This window comes from Rattus rattus, chromosome 18 (assembly GCF_011064425.1).
Source record: "Rattus rattus isolate New Zealand chromosome 18, Rrattus_CSIRO_v1, whole genome shotgun sequence".
NCBI lineage: Eukaryota > Metazoa > Chordata > Mammalia > Rodentia > Muridae > Rattus > Rattus rattus.
In genome coordinates this window covers 41,583,029-41,606,642 of record NC_046171.1, presented here as the reverse complement: position 1 = coordinate 41,606,642, position 23,614 = coordinate 41,583,029, and the positions used below count along the sequence as shown (strand labels likewise).

The window sequence follows — 23,614 nt, the reverse complement described above, 5'->3', positions numbered from 1 at the left end:
TGGTTGGTAGAATAAGTCCTTAGCTGTCTGCAAGCATGCAGGGCAGAGGGGAGAGATGGTCACTGAGTTGGAGGACCCCAGGGTCCAGGACACCCTGAAGTCAAGTCCTGTTCCACTTTGATTGGCCATAGGACCTACACAGCTTCTGCAGGACCCAGTGTAAAAGGGCTCAGTGCCCGGCACACTAAATGTCACACACAGCCCAGCAGTGGGCCTTAGCAAGGATTCTTTTGTCATTTCCATCCATCTATTCATCCATCTATCCATCCTTCCTTACTTCCATCAATCCATCCATCCATCTATTCATCCATCAATCCATCCATCCATCTATTCATCCATCAATCCATCCATCCATCTATTCATCCATCAATCCATCCATCCATCTATTCATCCATTATCCATACATCCTTCAATCCACCCCTCCATCCTTCATCCATCCACCCTTCCTTCCATCCACCCATCCTTCCTTCCTTCCTTCCATCCATCCATCCTTCCTTTCTTCCTTCCTTCCATCCACTCATTCATCTTCCTGTGTTCCTTCGTCAAGTGAACGACTGTTCTTTTGAACTTGGTGTCATGTAGCTCATATAGCCTCAAACTTGCTGTGTGGTGGAGGAGGATGACCTTGAACTCATGACTCCGCCTTCCTCCTCAGTGCCGGGATTACAGGCGAGCAGCACCATGCCAGTGAAGCCAACCTTACCTTTGTATCTTTCGTTTAAAGCTTCTCATTGTAGGTTTTTATTTAATGTTTTCCTTTCCTTCTACTTTTCCCCTTCATTTTTCTTTCATACTCTCTAGCCCAGGCTCTGGAATTTCACTATGTAGCCCATCCTGGCCTTGAACTCATGGCAATTCCCCTGCCTCATCCTCTCAAGTCCAGACCTTACCCCCTGACCCTTAAGAACGCTTTTAGCTCTTTTTTTTTGGGGGGGGGGGTCAGTTGGTAGGTGCTTGCCTAGTGTGCACAAAGTTGAGTTTAATTCCCAGTGCTAAATAAACTGGGTTTGGCACTACACACCTGTAATCCACTCAAGGTGGGGGCAAAGGACCTAGAGTTCAAGGTAGTGAGTTCAAGGCCAGTGTGGGATATGAAAAAAAAGCCAATAAATAAGAACACATGTTCATTGTATGGCATATGTACAGAAAAGTTCATGTTCACACATGTATGAGCTAGCAAACAATTTTAAAAGTGTCAGTCATTTAACTGTCAGTAAAACCACAGTTTTGGGGGTTGGGGATTTAGCTCAGTGGCAGAGCGCTTGCCTAGCAAGCACAGGGCCCTGGGTTCGGTCCCCAGCTCTGAAAACAAACAAACAAAAAAAAAAAAAACCACAGTTTTACCACAGGGTCCCTCAGTGGCACAGTGGTTCTAGGCATGGGCTGCAGGAGACCCTGTCTCAGTCAGTCAGTCAGTCAGTCAGTCAGTCAGTCAGTTAGACAGACTTCCTTACCTAGCTGCAAGTTTCAACAGTGCTGAAGTCAGAAACCCTGCTGTAACCCATCCACTGTTAGGAAACGCTTGAGTGGGGCGTCAGAGGGTTGACTGGGGAGTCGGGGGTGTTGAGTGGGGATGTCGGAGGTTGAGAGGTGAGAGGACATATTAGCTATGAAACGTCAATTCACGTGACATATTTATTTTTAAAGACCACCCAGGTTTCGAGGTGAGGGTTCGCAGATGCTGTGGGTCCCCCATCAGTTACTCTGCACTCCATCAGGGCCACCAGGTGCTTCTAACCTCTCCTGTCACTTTTCAGGCATCTCTGGATTCAAACACTGCAAGACTTTGTAGATGCCAGCTGTAATCCGTTTCACTATTAGTAAAGTCACGAGTAAATCAGACCAGAGTGTATTCTTTCCAATGGCCATTTCAGCTCCTCTGAGCTTGTAACACTGTCTTTTGTTTGTTGCAGGACTTAGTAATTCGAATTGTTTTTATCCTTGGCAACCTGACAGCGAAAAGTAACCAGGCCCGGGAACTGTTCTCCGGAGAGAGTGGGAGCGTGGAAACTCTGCTCACACTGTTCCAGAACTTCTACCGACTTGAGGAGAGCTCACCAAAGCTGCGGCGTCCAGGAGCCAGGCCACAGGCAGAGGCCGAGGACGTGCTGGTCAAGCTGACCCGTGTCCTCGCCAACATAGCCATTCACCCTCGCATCGGCCCAGTGCTGGCCGCCAACCCTCGGGTGGTGGGCCTGTTGCTGACAACCCTGGGTGAGAGCTGCAGCCCCAAGACAGATCCGTGGGAGGGGAGGGTTGTGGTGAGGGCTGGGCTCACTTTAAGGAATCCCCTTAGCTGTGAAAGGAAAGACATTTCCGGGTGTTTGGGTCAGTTGGTAGAGTTCTTGCCTGATACATACACAGCCCAGGGTTCACTCTCCAGCGTAGGATGCCCATCCATGTCTGTAATCCCAGCACTTGGGAAGTAGAGGCAGGGAGGTCAAAGGCCAGCCTGGGCTACGTGAGGCCTATCCCAAAACCAAACCTTTCTTCCTAGCAGTGCCTTATCCCATCCCAGATTTCAAAACCATAAGACCAACAGTGACACAACTCTTTACCAAAGAGTACAGTCACCAAATCATGCCCTGAAAAAGGATGAACGTTGGGCCGTCGAGATGGTGTGAGATAAAGGTGCTCGTGGCCAACCCTGACTACCAGAGTTCCATTGCAGGATCTACAAAGTCAAAGGAAAGAGACAATTTCTACATGTCATGACTCTCTCATGCCCTGTGGGCTGTGACACACAATAGGCAGATAAAGAAATAATGTAAAACATTAAAAGGTTAATCGCTTTTTAAAGGTTTGTTTATTTGTTATACACAAGTACACTGTAGCTGTCTTCAGACACACCAGAAGAGGGCATCAGATCCCATTACAGATGGTTGTGAGCCACCGTGTGGTTGCTGGGATTTGAACTCAGGACCTCTGGAAGAACAGTCAGTGCTCTTAACCGCTGAGCCATCTCTCCAGTCCCATTAATCCTTTTTTTCATTTGTAATTTTTTTTTTGAGACAGGGTTTCTCTTTGGAGCCCTGGCTTTCCTGGAGCTCACTCTATAGACCAGGCTGGCCTCGAACTCACAGACTTTCCCTGTGCTTACCAAATGTTGGGATTAAAGGTATGAGCTACCACTTCACAGCCCTAAATCTTATGGTTGGTGAATCATATCAGAATTTAAAATAATTTTATCAGTCAGAAGAGCAAAATCAAGCCAAAAGTTAAAATTCTAAATTTTTCCAGGATCAGTCCCTAAAAAGAGGGTTCCTCTTTTTCCAGTTCTTGTGTCACCTGTAATTCTGTCCCCTTCCTTCGTGCCCCACCTTTCCAGTTTGTTCTACCACAACAGAAGTTGATTTTGATCTGTGTACGGATGTGCCTGAGTATATGGCTTATGTGCAGGTGCTTATAGAGGCCAGAGGGGGGCGCCAGAGCCCCCAGATCTGGAGTTACATAAGCTGTCAGCTATGGGTGCCGGGGACTGAACTCTGGTCCTTTGGAAGAGCAGTGAGCGCCCTCAGCTGCTCAGCCATCTCTCCAGGCTTTCACCTGTCTCCTCTTCCGGCTTCTCACTGCCGTGCTTCATGGGCTTTCTTTGGTGGGAGCCCTGTTGGGATGGGAGAAAGTCCGTCTGTCTCTTTCTTTGTATTTTTTTGTGGGGGGAGGGGGTTTTAAAGAGAGAGAGAGAGAAAAAAAAGAGGAGATCCAAAAGTCGCGTTGCCCTCACTACAGGCACTTCCCAGCGACGCAACCGTCCCCATTAGAGTCTACCTCTCACTGCTTGGCCACCGCTGTAGGCGTTCGGACCAGTTCTCCCTCCCAACCCCATATCCCCAGAAATAAGATCCAGACTCAAAATATGTTTATAAATACCTTGGCCATATAGCTAGCCCAAGTTGTCCTTAAACTTGCTGCGTAACTAAGGGTGACCTTGAACTCCTGGACTTCCTGTCTCTACTTCATAAGTAGCAGTTTTACAAATGCACACTACCTTGCCGAGCTTATGCAGGACTGGGAATCAAACCAAGGCTCTGTGTGTGCCAGGCAAGTCCTCTACCAACTGGGGTGCATGTCAATCTACTGGGAGCCCCAGGAAATACTTAAAATCCAAGCCGTTGTTTCAAGAAACTGGGCCAGGTGGGTGAATTTGTAATCCTGGCCCCAGGGTATAGAGGCAAGAAAGTCAGTCAGAGGTGGGGCAGGGCCAGGCAGGTGACAGAGGAACTGAGAAGGAGCTCTCTGCTGTGTTTGGATAACGACCCTCACAGGACCACTCTCTACTGGGAGGCAGGATGTGGGAATGAGAGCTTGGATCCTGAGATCAGAGCATGTGGGTGGGGCCAGGACAGCTCAGGTCGCTGTGGTATTGTCCCCTTCACTGCAGACGTAGGGCTCCACCTAACTTTCCTAGACCTGGCTGTGGGAGTTGAGTTAGCACGTCCCCCATGCCACAGGAGCCCAGCTCACTCCCCAGCCCCAACTGTCCGTGTCCTCTGACCTGCAGAATTGAGCGTGTCTCACTCCCTCACCCCTTGGTTCCAGAATCGAAGTCACTGGGCGACTGTGAGGAGCTGGTGATCAACACCACAGCAGCCATCAACAATCTGTCCTTTTACCAAGTGAAGAGCTCTGTCCTGCAACACAAAAAGCTGTATGTTGCTGAATGTAAGGCTCAGAGAGTCGGCAGTGGCTTCACAGACATTCACTTGAGGTCTTGACTGCAGTTCCTAAGCCCACGCCTGGGGGAGTTACTGGGACAGCTGCCCCACCCACACACCCGAGCACCTTGGAACATGGGGACAGTTTGTTTCTTAGTTTTTGTTGAAAGGCCTCTCGGTTTGTATTTTAGCACCATTAAAAGGAAAGTTAACTAGAATGTCTCCTACCAAATACTGAGAACTTAAGATTTATCATTCACTTTTAAATTCAGTTATAGGAAGAAGTCGAGAATAATATTACCAGTGTAAGTTTAAAAATGTGTAAAACTCTTGAGTACTCCAGAGGCAAGGGCAGGGGCAGGGGCAGGGGCAGGGGCAGAGGGGCAGAGGGGCAGAGACAGAAAGGCAGAGAGGCAGAGGGGCAGAGAGAGGCAGAGAGGCAGAGAGAGGCAGAGAGGTAGAGAGGCAGAGAGGCAGAGGGGCAGAGGGGCAGAGGAGAGACAGAAAGGCAGAGAGGCAGAGGGGGAGAGAGAGGCAGAGAGAGGCAGAGAGGCAGAGAGAGGCAGAGAGGCAGAGAGAGGCAGAGGGGCAGAGGGGAGAGAGAGGGAGAGAGAGGCAGAGAGGCAGAGGGGCAGAGGGGCAGAGGGGCAGAGGCAGAGAGGCAGAGGCAGAGGCAGAGGCAGAGGCAGAGGCAGAGGCAGAGGCAGAGGCAGAGGCAGAGGCAGAGGGTGGGGCAGGTGGATCTCTGAGAGTTTAGGGCCATTCTGGTCTACATTGTGAGTTCCAGGCCAGGCAGGGCTGTGTCAAACAAATAACAACAACAACAAACCAATCCACAGAACAACTACAACAAACCCATAGAAACAAAAATCACCACACACCACACTACCTCTGGCATTGCCGCATCTCTCTCTAACATACACACACACGCACACACACACACACACACACACACACACACACTTATGTAGTAGTGGTAGGGAGTATAAATGGTATTTGGAAGTTATTCTAAATGTACTTATTTTCTCTCTGATTGCCAAATCCAGTGCTCTTAAAGCTCCTTGTGAGCAACAACATGGATGGGATCCTGGAGGCTGTGCGTGTCTTTGGAAATCTCTCCCAGGACCATGACGTCTGCAATTTCCTCATGCAGAAAAATGGTGAGTTGATGACAGTTCAGATCCTAAGCATGTGATTCTTGCCGATAGTCAGCTAAGAGACTTGCGGCCTAGGTGATTAGAGCCTGATGTTTGTTTCTGTTTCAAGATGTACCATACTTCCGTGTGGGGGACAGCACAGGATTCTGGGATGGACATGGTTGTGTTCTTGCCCCCAAGAGTAGCCTCTTGAGTGATGAGGTGTGTGTGCACGCGTGGGTGCATGCATGTGTGTGTGTACATGCATGTTGAGTGTGTGTGTGTGTGTGTGTGTGTGTGTGTGTGTGTGTGTGTGTATGTATGTGTGTGTGTGTGTGTAATGTATTCAGCACTCATTATTTCTACTCCCGGGAATAGATGGGTGATTGTTTTCATGCACAGGCTAGAATATGTTACACCTTGCTTTGTAACTACCAAGAGTGCAACACCAAAAGGACGGCGGCCACAGTGCATTATGCTTTGGAAGCGTGTGTGCTCATGCAACAAAATGTTCCACAGCAATTACAATAATGTTTATAGATAAGCACGAGTCAGACACTGATCATCATGGATCAACCTGACACACAGAACATGACATTAAAAGGCTGGTTATAGTAAGAAATAGGAAAAAATGTCACCAATGTAAATTTAAAATACGACCCCCACCCAGCCTTCAGGAAGCAGAGGCAGGTGGATCTCTGTGGATTCATGACCACCATGGTCTATACAGTGAGTTCAGGCCAGCCAGGCCTCTATAAATAGGCAAACAAACAAAAAAACCCCACAAAAACGAACAAGCCCCCAGCACTCAGAAGAACTGCCTAAAATATTTTTTTATGTATATACATTTATGTAGGAATGACAGAGAATATGGGGAGGAGATGTCAAAGATATGTTGGATTTGCTATTTATATATTTATTTATTTGATTTTCTCAGATTGATGAGTGGGACTTGTATATGTTGATGGAATATAGCATGGTTTGGATGCAATGCTCTGGGTCTTAAACTAGACAGGCAACCGGTATCCAAATGTTCATGTGAACCACACATTGTCCATGTATTTCGCGTAAGAATAATACTTTTTAAAAACTGTCTAGGGGGCTGCAGATCCTTTATTTAGTTGAGGGCCCGCTTAGCATGCACAAGGCTCCGGGTTCAATCCTGAGACTGCACAGACCCGGTGTGTTGGTGTAAGCCGTCAACCTCAGTGCTTGTAGGAGCAGGACGATCCAAACTTCAAGGTCACCTGCCAGCTACACAGTAGGTTCAAGGCCAGCCTGGGTGTCTTAGTCAGGGTTACTGGTGGTGTGATGAAAGGGTTTATTTGGTTTACATATCCTGATCACAGTCCACTGAAGGAAGCCATTGTCGGAGCTGAGACAGAGGACATGGAGGGGTGCTGCTTACTGGTGTGCTCTCCTGCTCAGTCTGCTTCCTTATAGAACCCAGGACCCAGGACCAGCTCAAGTGGCCCCACCCCCAATGTTCTGGGTCCTCCTGTATCACCACTTAAGAAAATGCCCTATAGGCTTGTGTACAGCTAGATATTATGGAAGCAGTTTCTCAGGTGATGTTCCCTCCCCTCAGGTACTATGGTTCCTGTTGAGTTGACGTAAAACTCTCCATCTAGAATACCCGAGACCCCTTCACAAACCAAACAGACCAGCCCTGCAGATAACAAAAATGTCTCTCCGTGTTGATGACAGCAAATCTAGATAAGGCAGACACAGCTGCAGTATCAGCAAGGGGCAAGCCCTCATCCCCACAGGCTGAGAGAGAGCTAGCGTTTGTCAGTGCACCCTTTGGGGTCTTCAGAACACACGTGCACGGGGTGTAGCCTCTGTCAAGCTCACTGTCCAACCAGTCAACAGGTCTGTGTGGACAACAGGGAAATCGCCCCTCAGGTGCTTCATAAATGGGATATGGTGGTGTTCAACCCCCATCTGCTCACAGAGCCCTTCACTGGATCCCCCTACTTGAGAAAGAGAAAACAATCTGTAGTTCCATCCCCTAGGAGGAAGGGGGAAATGGTTGCTCCGCCCCCTAACTTACACCACCCCTGCACTAGCAGCCCTGAGCTGGACAGGCCAGCCTCTGGCAGTCTGAGCTTCTCCTGTGTTTTGGAAAATCTCAATAGGACCGGACTCCGTTGCCCTAGGTTGTGCCTTAGAGTTACAACTAGAGGTTCAAAAAGGCCTCTGAGAACGACCAGAAGTAGGAAGAAATATTACCCATGTTCCTTCCTTCCCACCAGCAGAGGACTCATCTCCCTGGAGAGGGAGCTGATGTTGGGTCAGTGGTAGCAGAAATGGGACCAGAAGCTGTGGGAGGCAGGAATTGGTTCCAAAAGTGTCGGTGTTGTTGGGTCTACAATGGGAATTGGATAAAACTTAGGAGGAACAGGTTCATCACACTAACCACAATCCAGCGTATCTTCCTACTCTCTTACCCCTACTCCATCCCTCAGCCCCAAACCCCACCTCAGCTGTAAAGCCAGCTCCAGCTGGGACGCAGGCCTTCCGGTGCTCACTTCCGGTCTGTGAGTGCTCACTTCCGGTCTGTGGGTGCTCACTTCCGGTCTGTGAGTGCTCACTTCCGGTCTGTGGGTGCTCACTGGTCTCCATTTGTTCTCCGCCCTCCCAGTACACAAGTTCTTGATGACATTGCTGGAAGCCAAGCACCAAGACATTTGCTTCTCTGCCTGCGGGGTCCTCCTGAATCTCACGGTGGATAAGGATAAGCGAGCGGTGCTCAAAGAAGGCGGTGGCATTAAAAAGTAAGCTTCGAGGCACGGACCCTGATGGGGACATGCTCTTCCTGGGAGGTTGGGGCCCATCGATCATTCCACCAGAGGAGCAGGGTGGGGAGGGGGTTTAGAATCTACGAGACACTTAACCACAACTCAGGTGCGTGAGCGACAACTCCGTAGTCAGTTAAATGATGACCATATGGAAGTCAGAAGGCCAGCGTTGTAACAACCTAAACCCTGGAGACAAATTCTGTCCCACTAACAGTTGAGTCTGGCACTTCCTACTCAGGTTAGTGAATTGTTTGAGAGATTTCGGTCCTGGTGACTGGCAGCTGGCCTGCCTGGTGTGCAAGACCTTGTGGAACTTCAGTGAAAACATCACCAACGCTTCCGAGTGTTTTGGAGATGACGTCACCAACACGCTCCTCATCCTCTTGTCGACGTTTTTAGGTGAGTCTCTGTTTAAAAGCATCCAGACTCCGTCATCACTAAGAAAATAGGGTAAGAAGCTGTTTTGAATGAAGTCATGATTTCAAATTAATCTATTTAATTAGTGGCATTGATTATCATGGGGAGAAGGGGCCGTGAATCGGTTTGACACCACAATGCGGTCCTCACACTGGAAAGGTACGAAAGCACATAAACTAAAGATCGTTTTCTTCTTTAACTTTTCTCTATTTATAGAACTTTTTTCAACTTGGTTTAGATCTAAAAACTAATTGAGGTCATTTGATGAGTGAGTGATTTTGCGGACTCTATTCCCCACGTGCAGGTGAGGGTCATGATCATCCAGTTATATGAACCAGCAGAGCTACGTGGAAAGGCTCAGTAACTAAGAAGCCATGAGCTCGAGTCCTTCTGGCTTGCATTCGTGGTGTCGTTTGAATACTGAGTCTCTCTTTCATTGCGCGTCTTTCTGTCTCTAAAACGAGAGTGCGATGGACTCTGCTCAGTCCCAGAAAGGCTTAGACAGTTGTCACAACAGAAGCATTATAAAAGACCTCAAAGTCTTCCAGTCAAACAGCCCCAAAATTTAGGTTCTCTCTTTAGCCTTTGTAAATTTTAAAACCGTGGGCTTAGCCTCTTGACTTACTGTTCTGCTGCTGGGAAGAGACACCATGACCACAGCAACTCCTACAAAAGAAAGCATTGGCTTTCTTACTCCTTCAGAGGCCGAACACATTATGGCAGAGAGCAGGGCAGCACCCAGACAGACAGGCAGACAGACATGAGAGTGCTACATCTCCAGGTATTTTAGAAGGGGAGAGAGACTGGTCCTGGCTTAAGCTTTTGAAACCCCAAAGCCCTCCTCAGGGACACGCTTCCTCCAATAAGGCCACACTCCCCTAACAAGGCCACACCTTCCAGTCCCTGTCAGGTAGTGCCACGAATGGCCTTCAGATCTGTGAGCCTATGGGGGCCACTCTTGGTAACACCAGCATGCCTCTCTAAGCTATGTTTTTAATCCCAAGTTCAGTTAATTGATGCCTTCCATTCAGAGTGCCTAGGGGTGAATGTTCACTTACACCAAGAGTCTGATACTGTGCCTGGTACTAGACAAGACTGCAAGGACGGCTGCCATGCTTATGAACGCTAAGGGATGCGGCAGAACATCACAGGGCAGGAACAGAGGTCCCTTAGTTACTTGAAAGAATCAGATCCGCTTGGCCATGATGGAGTTTGTCATAAAGGTATATGCTCTCCTGTGTGTACGTGCGTCAGAATTCAAAGAAGGATGGGTCCAGTTGCAAATAGTTGAAGTCCTCATGGACACGAAGTTTCTCAGGCAGCAGGAAGCAGGGATACCTGGACCGGTTGTTTGAGTTCAGCTCCCATGGAGTCTGAGCTCGGAAATCAGCTGCAGAATTGAGACCGCAGGCGGGTCTGGTGCAGCCTTAGCAATTCTGATTTCAGGGGCTCTGGGCCCAACCTGGGAATCCACGATTTAAATACTTGCTTGGCTGAGTCGGAAGTGCAGAGTCAGCGTTGGGAATCCCTGCTCTAGCTCACGAAGACAGTTCAGGGAAGAATTCGCAGGAAGAAGAAAGCCAGGAAAGTGGTATCCTAGAGTCTCCTGAAGGTTGCTTGGCACCCACCATCCTCAGGACCCTGGTCCCTCTAACCCCGTGCTTGCTCACACATTCCCCTGCCTCAGGCTTCCGCTTCCACACCCAGTGTTCGTTACGGTGTCTCCTTTGCTGTTGACATTCTTCCCCGTGTCTCCCATTCAGGGAGAAAGATGTGGCTGGTTTAGGGAGCCACTGGCCAGTTAGCTGAGCTTTCATTTTCTTCCCCGAGAGACTGGCCTTTGCTGTCTAAGCTTGGGACAGTGAGCTGTGAGCGACAGGCTTGTCAGGAGCCACCTGCAAGGGCCAGCCAGAAAAGAGTGTGAGGGCCAGCTCCTGAGCAGGGACAATTCCCAGAAGGCATTTGGTTGTAGTTGACCTGTGGCCACACTCCATTCCCAAGTTCCCATGGGACTGTTGCAGCCTTTGGCCCCCACACATGCCATACACCCACCCCCTTGGAGGTTCTCACAGCCTTTGAAGCCTGCAGGCCGGCCATGGAATCAGGAATCCCAGGCTGCTAATGAGTGGCTGGTCATGAAGCATGGCCTCTGGGATCTCTCCTTTATCGTGACTTTGTAAACATTCTCTTTGCCCCCTGAAGCCACAGGAGGGAAATCACATCACTTGATGAGAGCCTTGGATTGGCTAAAGGGGGTACTAACGTCCTGGTGAGTGGTGTCAATGTGGTGCATTCCTCATTCACATTATGATGGTGTGACGAGCAGGCCATTCAGTTGTCCAGGCCAGCCACAGATCCGCTCTGCGAGCATGTCTGTACTTCTTTCTCCTTTTCCCAACGTCCATTCGATACTCCCAGTGTGTTTTTGAGGCCGTTAGCTAGGTGCGGTCCCTTAGGAGAAGGCGAGTCTGGGAAGTTTCACGATCTGCCTAAGGCCCCGTAGGAAGTGGTGGGTCTTTTCATCAGAGGACCCACACCTGCCCTGTGTTTTCCTCTGGTTCTTTCTGCGCCCAGCACACATGTCTCCGGCAAATCCCCGTCAGGGGCGCTGTTGTGTGGAAAGCTAAGTCAGCTCAGTTTGATCAGGGAGCCAGCTCACCGGGCAGAGCATAACAGGTTTCTTTGCATGATCCTCTTCTTTTCAGGGGTATGAGTGCATGTGCACATGTGTGCATGCGGGGGCCACGGCTGAGGGTTGAATTATTCTTCAAGCCAGGGTCTCTCAGTTAAACCCAGAGCTCACTGCTGTGGCTGTTCTCAGGAGCCAGCCTGCTCCAAGGAGCCCGTGTCTAAGCCTTTCAGGACTGGAATACAGGTGGGCCAGCACAGCCAGCGTTTTGGGGTCTGAGGGCCTGAACTCTTGTCTTCACACTTGTTAACCACTGAGCCATCTCCTCAGCCCCTCCTTGTGAATCTCGAGGCCTGGGCCTTGTGGGCTGTGTAGTCTGTGTTGTGGCTCTCAGAACTCGCCTGCAGCCAAGAGCCATGGCTGTGCTGTGTCAGACAGTGCCAGTGAAGTGGGCACTCGGGGGCAGGGCATTTGACCCCCAGTCCTTTTAAAAGGAGCTAAAGATTAGAATGGCCGAGATAAAAGCAGAACAAGGTTGAATCACAAAAGTGTTGGTTTTGAAAATATATGTGACAAAAATAGAGTTCTGACGGTTACCTAACTGAAATAAAACTCAGAGAGTGACAGTCTTCAACATAATCATATAGTCTAAAACTTCCTAGTAACACACACACACACACACACACACACACACACACACACAAACGCACGCGGGCGCGCACACGCACAGGAATAGTATATTCATATATATAATTCGATATTCAATATTAACATTCAATACATTATGTAATGTATATACAAATGTATGTTCAGTGTATCTATGTGTGTCTGTGTGAGTGTATGCCACAGTGCATGTATACACAGGAGCCCGAGGAGGATGTTGGATCCCCTGGAGCTGGATGGGGTGATTGTGAGCTGCTGGGAACCAGGCCTCTGCAGGAGCAGTGAGCATTTATTTTTTTACCACTGAGCCAACTCTGTAGCTGCCATTTCTTACAAGTACAGCTGATGTGTTTACCTTGGGGCCCACGTAAAGTCCTTTTACGAAGCTGCCAAACAGAGGCAGATGTGTAGACTTTACTCGTGTGAATTTATTGTTGTGATGTCGTGTATAGCTTAGGTTTTGTTGTGGTGGTGGTAGTGGTGGTAGTTTGGCTGTTGCTGGTGTGTGTGTGTGTGTGTGTGTGTGTGTGTGTGTGTGTGTGTGTGTGTGTGTGTGTGTGTCTGAGTGTGTGTGTCTGTGTGTGTGTCTCTCTGTGTGTGTATGTCTGTGTGTGTGTTTGTGTGTGTGTGTGTGTCTGTGTGTGTGTGTGTCTGTGTCTGTGTCTGTGTGTGTGTTTGTGTGTGTGTCTCTGTCTGTGTGTGTGTTTGTGTGTGCGTCTATGTGTGTTTATATGTGTATCTGTGTGTGTGTTTGTATGTGTGTGTCTGAGTGTGTGCATCTGTGTGTGTCTGTGTGTGTTTGTGTGCGTCTGTGTGTGTGTTTGTGTGTGTCTGTGTGTCTGTATGTGTGTGTCTGTGTGTGTGTTTGTGTGTCTGTGTGTGTCTGTGTGTGTGTTTGTGTGTGTCTGTGTGTCTATATGTGTGTCTGTGTCTGCATGTGTGTGTCTATGTGTGTGTGTGTGTGTGTGTGTGTGTGTGTACACACTTGAGTATGCCATGGTACACATATGGAGATCAGAAGACAATTCTGGGGGTCAGTTTTTTCTCTTCCATCATGTGGACTTTGGGTTCGAACTCAGGTTTGTGAGGCTTGGCGACAGGCACTTTAACCTGCTGAGCAGTCTCGCTGGCCCTGGACTCAGCTGTGTGTGCTGGACTCAGCCGGTGTGAGCTGGACTCTGCCGGTGTGAGCTGGACTCAGCCGGTGTGAGCTGGACTCTGCCGGTGTGAGCTGGACTCAGCCGGTGTGAGCTGGACTCTGCCGGTGTGAGCTGGACTCAGCCGGTGTGAGCTGGACTCTGCCGGTGTGAGCTGGACTCAGCCGGTGTGAGCTGGACTCAGCCGGTGTGAGCTGGACTCAGCCAGTGTGTGCTCACTCACCAGAGGTACTTGGATGCTTGGCCTCAGGTCTTGTGACAAAGGGGAGAGTGGGACCTGGCTTTCTGGATTAGATCAGGGTCTGCCCATCCATGCACCGCAGGTTCCAAACTCAATACCTGATGCAGTCGATGTGTCTTGATGCACTCTGATGGCTGCATGTTTCTTACCGGTCGGTCGATGCTTAACTCTTCCTATCCCATCTCTCCTGACATGGCGTCAGGGTGATCTGAGTACCGATGAACTATATATTTCTATATATGCTAGGTACCAGAGTGTTAATGTTAGACTGAAACAAAAAAACGGAGAGCATGCCAAACTGCAGCCACGACGGAGGGGAGAATTATAACGATCCCCACGACTTGGAAATAACATAAAACAGACTTTGCCAAAAAATGTGTAATGCTCAGAACTAGAACAGGAAGATGGTCTAGAAGTTTGGAGTCGGTCAGTCTAGCAGGCTCTTCTTGCCCAGGAGAAGCCAAACAGGAAGGCCTTTGAAGGCCTGGAACACTGGCAGTGCCCTCCCGGTGTGAGGCCTAGGTTTGTGTCAGCAGTGGAGAGGGCCAGGTTTGTTTACAAGGTCTCCATGGAGGCCGGCTTGTGTCTGCATGGAACTCTTCAGAACTGCGTAGCTCTGCCCTTGATCCTGAGGGGCGGAGGCCGTGCAAACAGGGATCCTTCACCCGCTTATCTACTGCTGGTGACACTAACGCCCTTGGTGCCAGGTATGCGGAACAGATAAGCAGAGTCTGCTGCTGACACTGTAAACAAAGAGGCGGGCACTCTCCAACCGGCCTTAACTGGTCCTGGAGCAGTTTGCACAGCGTGCGAGCAGCAGGATTTGCGGTCCTCCTGAGACTCAGTGGTCACCCCGTAGGTTGTATAGCTTAGGTCCCACCTCGGAATGACAGAGCCAGGGTACAGTCCCGGAGTCTGTGAGGCCCAATAGGAGCGTGCGAAGAGGCGGGGGCCAGTAAGGCTTTGGGGGGACTTAAGAGGACCTTTCCAGATTCAGTGCATTCTTACATTAGGACGCAAATTAAACTTTCATGTTGCATTTTATTTCCACAGCGCTTTTCCGCATTTTTCACCGTCTCTTTGGGGACTCGGAGTTTCAGTGTCCCCAGTTTTTTTTTTTGTTTTGTTTTGTTTTGTTTTGTTTTTTTATGGGAGGTGTGGGGTTGGGGAGTGGCTCTTGTGTCAAATTGGCCCATTTGCCCAAAAGAGTGTCCGACTCCTTTCCTACCCTCAGTCATTAAACGATCAGCCCTTCAGTGGCTCTCGAGAGGAAGCATGTATTCTTCGTTCATTGTGAGAACTTGTGATGTTTGGATGCAAACTAGTAAGCGAAACAAGAGATCATTGAAAGAAAAGTTCACTTCGATCCAAAGATTTTTTTTTCTAAAAACAAAACAAATTCTTGCCCTCTTAAATTAAGACACTAAAATGTACGTGTTTTGCAGGGCAGGCTGGCACCTGCTAGCAACCCCCGGCGCTGAGCACTGCAGAGGCTGCAGCTGGGGGGGGGGGCGCTGCAATTCCAGGCCCTTTGTCCTGAGCACTCAGTAGAGACTCAAACCATCTCTGGCTTCCGTTCTAGGAGATCCCGTGCCCCTTCGACCTCCACAGACACCAGACATGGACTTGGTGCACAGGCTGACAATCAGGGCAGACACCCAGAGATACTCATAATGTCAATAATAAAAAATAACCGATGGCACATGCGTTTAATCCCAGCCCTCTGGAGGCAGAGGCAGGCAGATCTCTGTGAGCTCGAGGCCAGCCTGGTCTACAGAGTGAATTCCAGGACAGCCAGGGCTACACAGAGAGACCCTGTCTTAAAAGACACCCCCCACAAAAGAACAACAAAAAAATCTAAAGTAAACACACACACACACACACACACACACACACACACACACACACACTCTTAAATCTTTGTGAAGTTCATTAAAATAGCTTTCTTTCTCAGGGTACAGCGGTATAAGCCTGTGGTCTCCTCTCCTCCAGGAGAGGGGAATCACGTGAGTCTAGGAGATATAGATTAGCATAAAAGACCCTGTCTCAAAAACAGACACACGCCCGTTAATCACGAATCACTTCTGTGTGGTCCCATCATGGTGATGTTAAAAAGGTGACCCAGAGTGACAGTTCTGTCACGGGGGATGAACTCTGTGCGGTGCAGTCACACATCAAGTAATAGTTGTCATTTTGATTTTTTTCCCCTGATGCAGATGAAGAACTAGCCCTGGATGGCAGTTTTGATCAAGACTTAAAAAGTTACCACAGACTCCACTGGGAGACGGAATTCAAGCCCGTGGCACAGGAACTTCTAAAGCGCATCCAGAGTCACCACTCGCTCCTGGAGCCCCTGCCCGTCCCTTCTTTCTAACATGACACACTCAAGGCAGAACGGGGAGGTCAGATCTCCCTCCTTCTCGGGAAATGGTAAAAGCACGAAAGCTTTTCAGTATTCACACACGTCGAGCGTTTTTAAAGTACTGATTTTAGCGAGTAGCCTAAGTATTTTGAAAGAAATAAGCATTTCTTTTTCTAGGAATTTCAGAAAACAGATATATATATATATATTTTCTGCTATGCGAGGTATGAGATGGAAATATATGCATTTCTAAGACTTCTCTTTCTATTTGCCTTGTACTCACTTAGAAAAGAGCCTTTAAAATCCCGGTTTGACGGCTTTGGGATGTGTGGGCTCCATCAGGTCACTAGCTAAGGGACGGCACAGTGGAGACGGGGCCTTGTCCACGGGAGAGCGGCCCACAGGGGCGGCACACACACCGACCGCTGCTGCAACTCTTACTACATCCAGAAATAAGTTGCTGTCCTCGTGCAACTCTTACTACATCCAGAAATAAGTTGCTGTCCTCGTCCTAAGAGAGGAGTAAGCAGAAAGTAGAGAGAACTACGTGGAGATGTAGCTCGGTGGAAGATGACTTGACCACCGGGTTCAGGGCCCTGGGTTTGATCCCCAGCAAGGGAGTAGAAGGAAATACTGCTTCAGGCCATCGTCCTTATAGATTCTAGGGGTTTTCCCTTCGTTTGTGTGGATGTCTGGCCGCCATGTATGTTTGTGCACCCTGTGCATGCAGTACCTGTGGAGGCCAGAAGAGGGCGTCAGATCCCCTGAGACTGTTGTCATAGATGGTTGTGAGCCTCCATGCGGGGGTGAGAACTGAACTCAGGTCTGCTGTAAGAGCAGCTAGTGCTCTTAACCACTGAGCCATCTCTCCAGCCTCTACTTTTAAAATATTTTTAAATTTTTTTTGTGTGTCTCTGAGTAAACATATGTCCCGTGTGTGTGTGTGTGTGTGTGTGTGTGTGTGTGTGTGTATGTGTGTGTGTGTTCCCTTGAATCCAGAAGAGGGTGTCAGCCCCTGGAACTGGAGCTACAGGTGGTTTTGAGCTGCTGGACTCTGGACTCGATTGCTAGGAGACAAACCGAGGTCTTCTGGAAGAGCAGCTGTTGACCCCTGAGCCATACGGCAGCCCCACTTACCTACTTCTTGAATGAAGCAGGACAGATGAAAAAGTGAAAAAGTACCTTTCCTTTCATTTGAAACAGTGACGGAATCAGATGGTTTTCCTCCTTATTAGACTGTAGCCAAGAGAGATGATATAACAGGTTAGAAAGTACAAGGTTAGCTGTAAGACGGATGTTTGTTTCCCATCTCTCTGCTGGGGAGGAACCGTCTTAGACAATTGACTAAATGTCTTGAGTCATACTATAAAGTGAGAATATTACCTCTATTTTAGTGTACGCGTTAGTCAGGGTTCTTAGAAATATATATATTTAGAATATATATATATATATATATATATATACATACATATATATGTTCCTGTGTGTGTGTGTGTGTGTGTGTGTGTGTGTGTGTGTATGTGTGTGTGTGAAACCCAACAATGGCTGCCTGCATTTTGGAGAACGTGAGAAGCCAGCATCTCACCAGGTCCGGGAGCGGAATGCCTCAGCAGCCTGTATGGCGCTGAAGACCGGAAGGATTCCTGGAGAGCATCTGGGCTTCAGTCCCTGCTAGAGACCGAGGAAGGAAACTGGATTCCCAAGTCAATGAGGGAGCAGTAGTGGCAAAAACAGAGTGGGTGCACTCGCCAGCCAGTGCAAAAGTGGGGAGGCAAAAGCCTGTGCTTGCCTCAGACCTCTTTGCAGCTGGGTTGCCTGAGGGAGAGCTGCTGACACTGAGGGGAAGGCTGTCAGGAAGTACCTGGCAGGCAGACTCGTTGGTCCCAGAGCTAATAAGGTTGACCACCACCATTAGCACACATCGAAGTTGGAGCGCAGCCTCCGTCAGCAGGCTTGGGCACACGCTGTAATTACGATGGAAGCCTGCTCACTCGCTCGCTCGTCTCAGGAGGATAAATCTGTCTTTGAATAAAGTATTCAAAAAGACCAAGCAGTTGTGGTTGTCTGTGTTAGCCCCTACTCGCCAGATGAAGGCTTGCTGGTCTTTAGAGAGAGCTTTAGGAACAGCTTATTTTTGACCCCAAATGTGACCTCGGGAATGGAGGCAGGCACACCAGACTGAATGGGTTGCTGAAACTTCTCAGCGTGGTCAACATTTCCAGAATCAGGCAGATTTTGCAATGGCGAGTTCTAATCCACCCGTACATGCAGGTAGGCTCAGCAGAGGAAGTCCCTAAGAGCTCGGGGCCTTCGGGTCTTAAGAAGGAAAACCTCCTTGATCCGTGGGAATCTACCTGTTCCTTTGGTTAAAAAAAAAAAATAGTCAAATTCTTCCCTACTCAAAACATGTCCCTCCCCCAATGTGTGTGTGACTACTAGCTGAGGTGGGGCGGTCTCCTCCTCACAGAGAACACATCCCCCTGAGACTCAGGTAGGCTGCGCCCTTTGTGTCTGCCTACCTGCAAGTGTCCTGGGGGGAGGGCAATGACTAAAACCCTAAAGTCTTCCATTATTATTCTTTTAAAAAAATTTTTTTTTTTGTGTGTGGCTGTTTTGCCTGCAGGTATGTCTCTGCGGCCAGCATGCTGGCACCTGTGGAGGCCAGAGAGGGCATTGCGTTCCTTAGATCCCGAGTTACAGATGGCCGTGAGCCACCACTGCGTGCTGGGAATCAAGCCCAGGTCCTCTAGGAGAGCGCTCTTGTTATTTTCGTACATACTCAGAAATGGTGTCTCTAATAACAAAAGTCCCACAGTTTGCCTGATTGACAACAGAAGTGTACTCCTCATAGCATCTGGTTTTGGCCAGTTCAGTTCTCCTTGGGGTCCTTTGCATATTATCAACCACACGCAGGATTTACAAGCGTTTTCCACCTCTCCACAGGCCGCCTTCCGCTCTAGTGTCCCCGGTCTATGCAGCTGTGCCTGGTTTTGTTTTCCCTCTTCTGCCTGTGGTTTTTGAGTGTCACCGTACAAGAGAAGTTCTGGCCAAATCTAATGCCACGAAAAGGTTCCCCAGTGTTTTTCCTAGGAGTTTTGTACATTGAGGGAGACCTTACAGTTACGTCTTTGAGAATCTTTTTTTTTTAACATCTCTCTCTCTCTCTCTCTCTCTCTCTCTCTCTCTCTCTCTCTCTCTCTCTGTGGTGGGGGTGGTATGCACATGTCACAATGTACTCGAGAAGGTCAGACACAACTTTTGGGAGTTGGTTTTTGTCTTCCATCACATGGGTCCCCGGGATTGAACTCAGGCTGGATGGGCAAGCACCCCTACCACTGAGCCATCCTGCTGGCCTTGAGTTATTTTCTGGATGTGATGAAAGGCAAAGGCCCAACTTCATTTCTTCCACGCAGTCATCTACCTTTTCCAAAACCATTTGTTGAAGGGACTGTCCTTCCCTCACAGGGTGGCCCTGGCTCATTCGCCGAGGACCGTTTGCCCGTATATACATTTGCTGGTTTCTGGTTCTCCACAGATGTATTTTCCCACTCCACTGGTCTCTTGTCTGCCTCTATGCTATTATATGTGCACAGTACCCTGCCTGACTCATTTTAGAGAGAACACTGACTCTGTCCTTTTCTCCCCCCTCCCCACCTCTTTTTGTTTTGTTTATTCAAGGTACTTTGGGGTTCAAGGTGAATTTTAGACCCAGGCACAGTGAAACAGGTCTGCTCAGGAGGAGCTGGAAGCCATCCTGGGCTACATAATGACTTCAGGCCTAGCCTTGGCCACTAGAGAAGGCCATCTCAGAATAGAGTAAGCAGCAGGCAGTGGGTAGGAATGGACCAGAGCATTTGACTAGCGTGTGCGGCCCTACGTTCCATCTCTGGCATTGAAGAAATTGAGAAAGATGTAAATTTTGGAATACGATTTCTCTCCTGCAAAGCACTGTCCCTGAGGAGCAGTAGTAACTGCAGTGGATGTGCGATTGCTGGATGCGCATCGGAGCCATACATAGGTCTTCTAACCCAGGAGCACAGCTTTCATTTACTGAGTTTTTAGTTTCTGACACTGTTTCATAATTTCCAGAATAAAGCTTCTTCACGGTGCCTACACGTGTTCAGTCTGTGGTAACAAGATGCCTGGTACTAGGCAAAGCACGGACACTTACTGCTCCCAGTCCCGGAGGCTGCAGAGTCTAAAATCAGGGCGCTGGTCCTGATGCAGGCATAATATACATGTCTAATGTATATAAAATTAATTGTATATGTGCATTACATATGTTGGGTGTATGTGTGTGTGCACGCCCGTGTGTGTGCGTGTGTGTGCGTGTGTGCACCTGTGTGCGTGTGTGTGTATGCATGCGTGCGTGTGTGCGTGTGTGCATGTGTGCGTGCATGCACTCGCACAGGCTGCCCACGCGCGTGCATCTGTACTGAAGTCGCAGGGAGACACACTGTGGAGGTGACAGGACATTGCTGAGTCAGCTCTCTCCCTCCCCTCGGAGTCCTGGGGATGGAGCTCAGGTTCAGTCATGACAGTGAGCCCCTTTACCAGTGAGCCATCCTGACGGCCTGCTAATTTCAACTATTTGATGTTTCTGTCTAGCTAATGTGGCTTATCAATTTATCAACCTAGTTAGTGTGGTTCATCAATTGTGTTGATCTTAAAAAAAAAAAACCAAACTCGGTTGATTCTTAATGCCTGGTTTGATTCTTTCCCCTGGTTTCTCCAATAGGATACATTCTTCTCTTGTTCCCTCCCTCCCTGTTCTCTCTTTTCCTCCTCTTCTCTTTCCTCCCTTCCCCTCAGCAATGCTCCTTTAAAAAAAAAAAACACACATTTATTTATTATATAAGTACATTGTAGCTGTTGTGAACCACCCCGTGGTTGTGGGGAATTGAACTCAGGACCCCTAGGAAAAGCAGTCAGTGCTTTTTTTTTTTTTTTTGGTTCTTTTTTTCAGAGCCGGGGACCGAACCCAGGGCCTTGCGCTTCCTAGGTAAGCGCTCTACCACTGAGCTAAATCCCCAACCCCGCAGTCAGTGCTCTTAACCGCTGAGCCATCTCTCCAGCCCATGCAGTGCTCCTTTAAATGTACTGCAGCCTCCACTCCTGCCCTTCCTGCAGCCAGTACACTGAGGGGCTGCTGCGTTTTAAATTTTCTTTTGAGAGATGCTTGCAGATTTCCTGATCTCTCTCTCGACCTGTCAGTGCTGTGCTGTCCAATTTTAAATCCTCGTAGGTTTTCCCATGTTCTCTGTGCTGGTGATTTGCAGCTTTGTGTCACTCTCATCAGCATACAGGTTAGGGTGTGTCTGCCCTGGCAGGCCTGGGCAGTGCTCATGCACACACGAGAGTGACTTCTGCTGTAACCAGATGGAGGGTTCTGTGTGTGTGTCAGGGCCTCCTGTGCTGGCCGAGCCCTTTCCTTCCTCTCTGACCTTTGGTCTGGTGTCTCCTCACTACTGCGAGTGGGTGACCGATGTCATGCGCTGATACGGTACGCGTCGGTTTCTGTCTTCTGTTTTCCCTGTTAGAGCTCTGATGGCTGACTATGTCTGGTATCCATTGTGGCTGGCACGCTTGTGGAAGGAAAGGACTTAATCGTCAACTAGCTTCTACATTGATCGTAGCCCTTCCGCCCTCATTTTCTCTGCTGCCTTTGGGTTTCACCCTTTATTTCTGTTTTAGTGACACACTTTTTACTATCTGTTCATCCCCTTCTGTATTTCTTCTGGCCATGTTTTCTTTGTGGTTACCTTGGGAAACAGAAAACAGAAAAGACTGTAACGATCTATTTTTAACTGATAACAACTTTAACACACGAAAACTCTGCCTTTGTAGTCCTACCTGTACCTCTATCTACCCACTATCTTCATACTGCATTCCCATTTATTTATATATTTATATTCACACCTCTGTCATTTTTGAACTCTGTATCAGAACAGTGGGTATAAGTCACACAATACAAGTGACTTTGTCATAAACTCCCTCGTGGTGACCTTTACTGAACTTTGATGTCATGTGGCCCCACACTGGAGAGACCACTGCCCATACTACCCCGTTTTTTCCTTCCAAATGAATGTTCTTTGTAGGGCTGGTCTAAGGTAATGAATGCCCATAGCCTTGGCGTCTGTGGAAGTCGTAACTCCTTCACCTTGGGACCCCTGGCTGCGTTCCTGATGGACAGGTGTTTTCTTTTGGTAGTTGTGTGTGTCCGCAATGGTTTCTGCTGGGAAGCTACGAGTCTTAGCACCCTTACAGGTAGTGAGTTGATTTTTCATTCCTTGCCTCTAGGCTTGTTTCGAACTCTCGATAGTTGGATTATACAGTGGTATTCAGGCTTCCTTACGGGCTCTGTGGCTTTATCTTGTGTGTCGCTCCCTGAGCTTCTTCAATTACTATCTCTAGTTCCTCCCTCGGAACTGGATGTCTGTCAGCAAACAGGCATCCCCACTGGCCCACAGCAGGGACCATGCCTAGAAAGGGCCCTCAGCTACTCCAACTGCTTCACCCTCCACCTCTCTCTCTGTCTCTCCCCCTCTCTCCTCTCTCATTCCTTCTCCTTCTATCTGTCTGCCTCTCTCTCTCCCTCATGTTCCCACCCTAAGACAGTCTCTGCTCTCCCCTCCCCTAAGACACCCCTACACTAAATCTGTAATTTATCGGGGGCAAACTCTGGCATGGGCTTGACAAAGGTGCCCCACCCCTGCAGTGCTTTGTCCGACCAGCTTTTGGGGTGCAAGGACAACTGAGGTCTGTGGGATGTAGGGCGGGGGCTGGTGACCGTCCAGTAATGGAGGCCTTGGTGCCACCAAGCCCAGCAAGCAAGCGTTTTTCTCTGAATAGCTTCCTTCTGTTTCTCGTCTAAGACTTCTCACGGGTGCTGGGTGCTCGGCCACACGGTTCTCAGATACCCGTTAGGCCTTCATTTTCCGTCATTCTTTTGTTCCCGACTGGTGTTCTCAGTCTGCAGTTTTCACCCATCCGGTGAGGTCTGCAGGTGAATGAGTCCCTCTTGGGATCTAACACTTGCTGTCAGGTATGTGCCTCCAGCTGGCCTCAAACTTAGGATACGTCTGCATCAATCCCCAAGGAGTGGGACTGCAGGCCACGGCTACTAAGCTTCTCCTGAAATGTGGTATTTTCCAGTTGCTGGATTTGGTTTTGTGCCGTTTTTCTCTGTTGTAGGTAATGTCATAGTTGTCCGTCTCCTTCACATGAACTTAAACACCACGCAGACGTGTTTTAGTTCCTAGGAAGGATTTTACTTACCTGGCCGAGAACTGTATTCTGCTTTTTCTAGATAGTGTAGCTCTGGCTGACTTGGAACTCACTGGGCAGAGATCTGACGTCTGCCTCCCAAGTGTGGGAGACCAGGCAGGCTCAGCCTGAGCGTTGTTTCTTTAGTGCTGAAGATGTTTCTTTGACATGTGGTTCTCCATTTCTTTGAGGGTCCCTACCCTGTGGGTTTTTGTGGCGATTGTGGCCTTTGATAAAACTGCGTGGAAAACCCCCATCAATTAGCCTGGCTGTTGGGTCTGGTGCTT

At 48.9% G+C, this 23,614-nt stretch overlaps 1 protein-coding gene across 1 annotated transcript in view; it reads left to right on the top strand.

The window, feature by feature from the left end:
- Positions 1-16,316, top strand: part of Armc2 (armadillo repeat containing 2) — a 98,904-nt gene extending 82,588 nt beyond the window's left edge. The window contains exons 12-17 of the mRNA XM_032888994.1: positions 1,914-2,214; positions 4,540-4,662; positions 5,702-5,815; positions 8,436-8,568; positions 8,831-8,991; positions 15,916-16,316. Of these exons, the coding sequence (XP_032744885.1) occupies positions 1,914-2,214; positions 4,540-4,662; positions 5,702-5,815; positions 8,436-8,568; positions 8,831-8,991; positions 15,916-16,073 (990 nt within the window). The 3' untranslated portion in view covers positions 16,074-16,316. The remainder of the gene's footprint in view (positions 1-1,913; positions 2,215-4,539; positions 4,663-5,701; positions 5,816-8,435; positions 8,569-8,830; positions 8,992-15,915) is intronic.
- Positions 16,317-23,614: the final 7,298 nt, after the last annotated feature.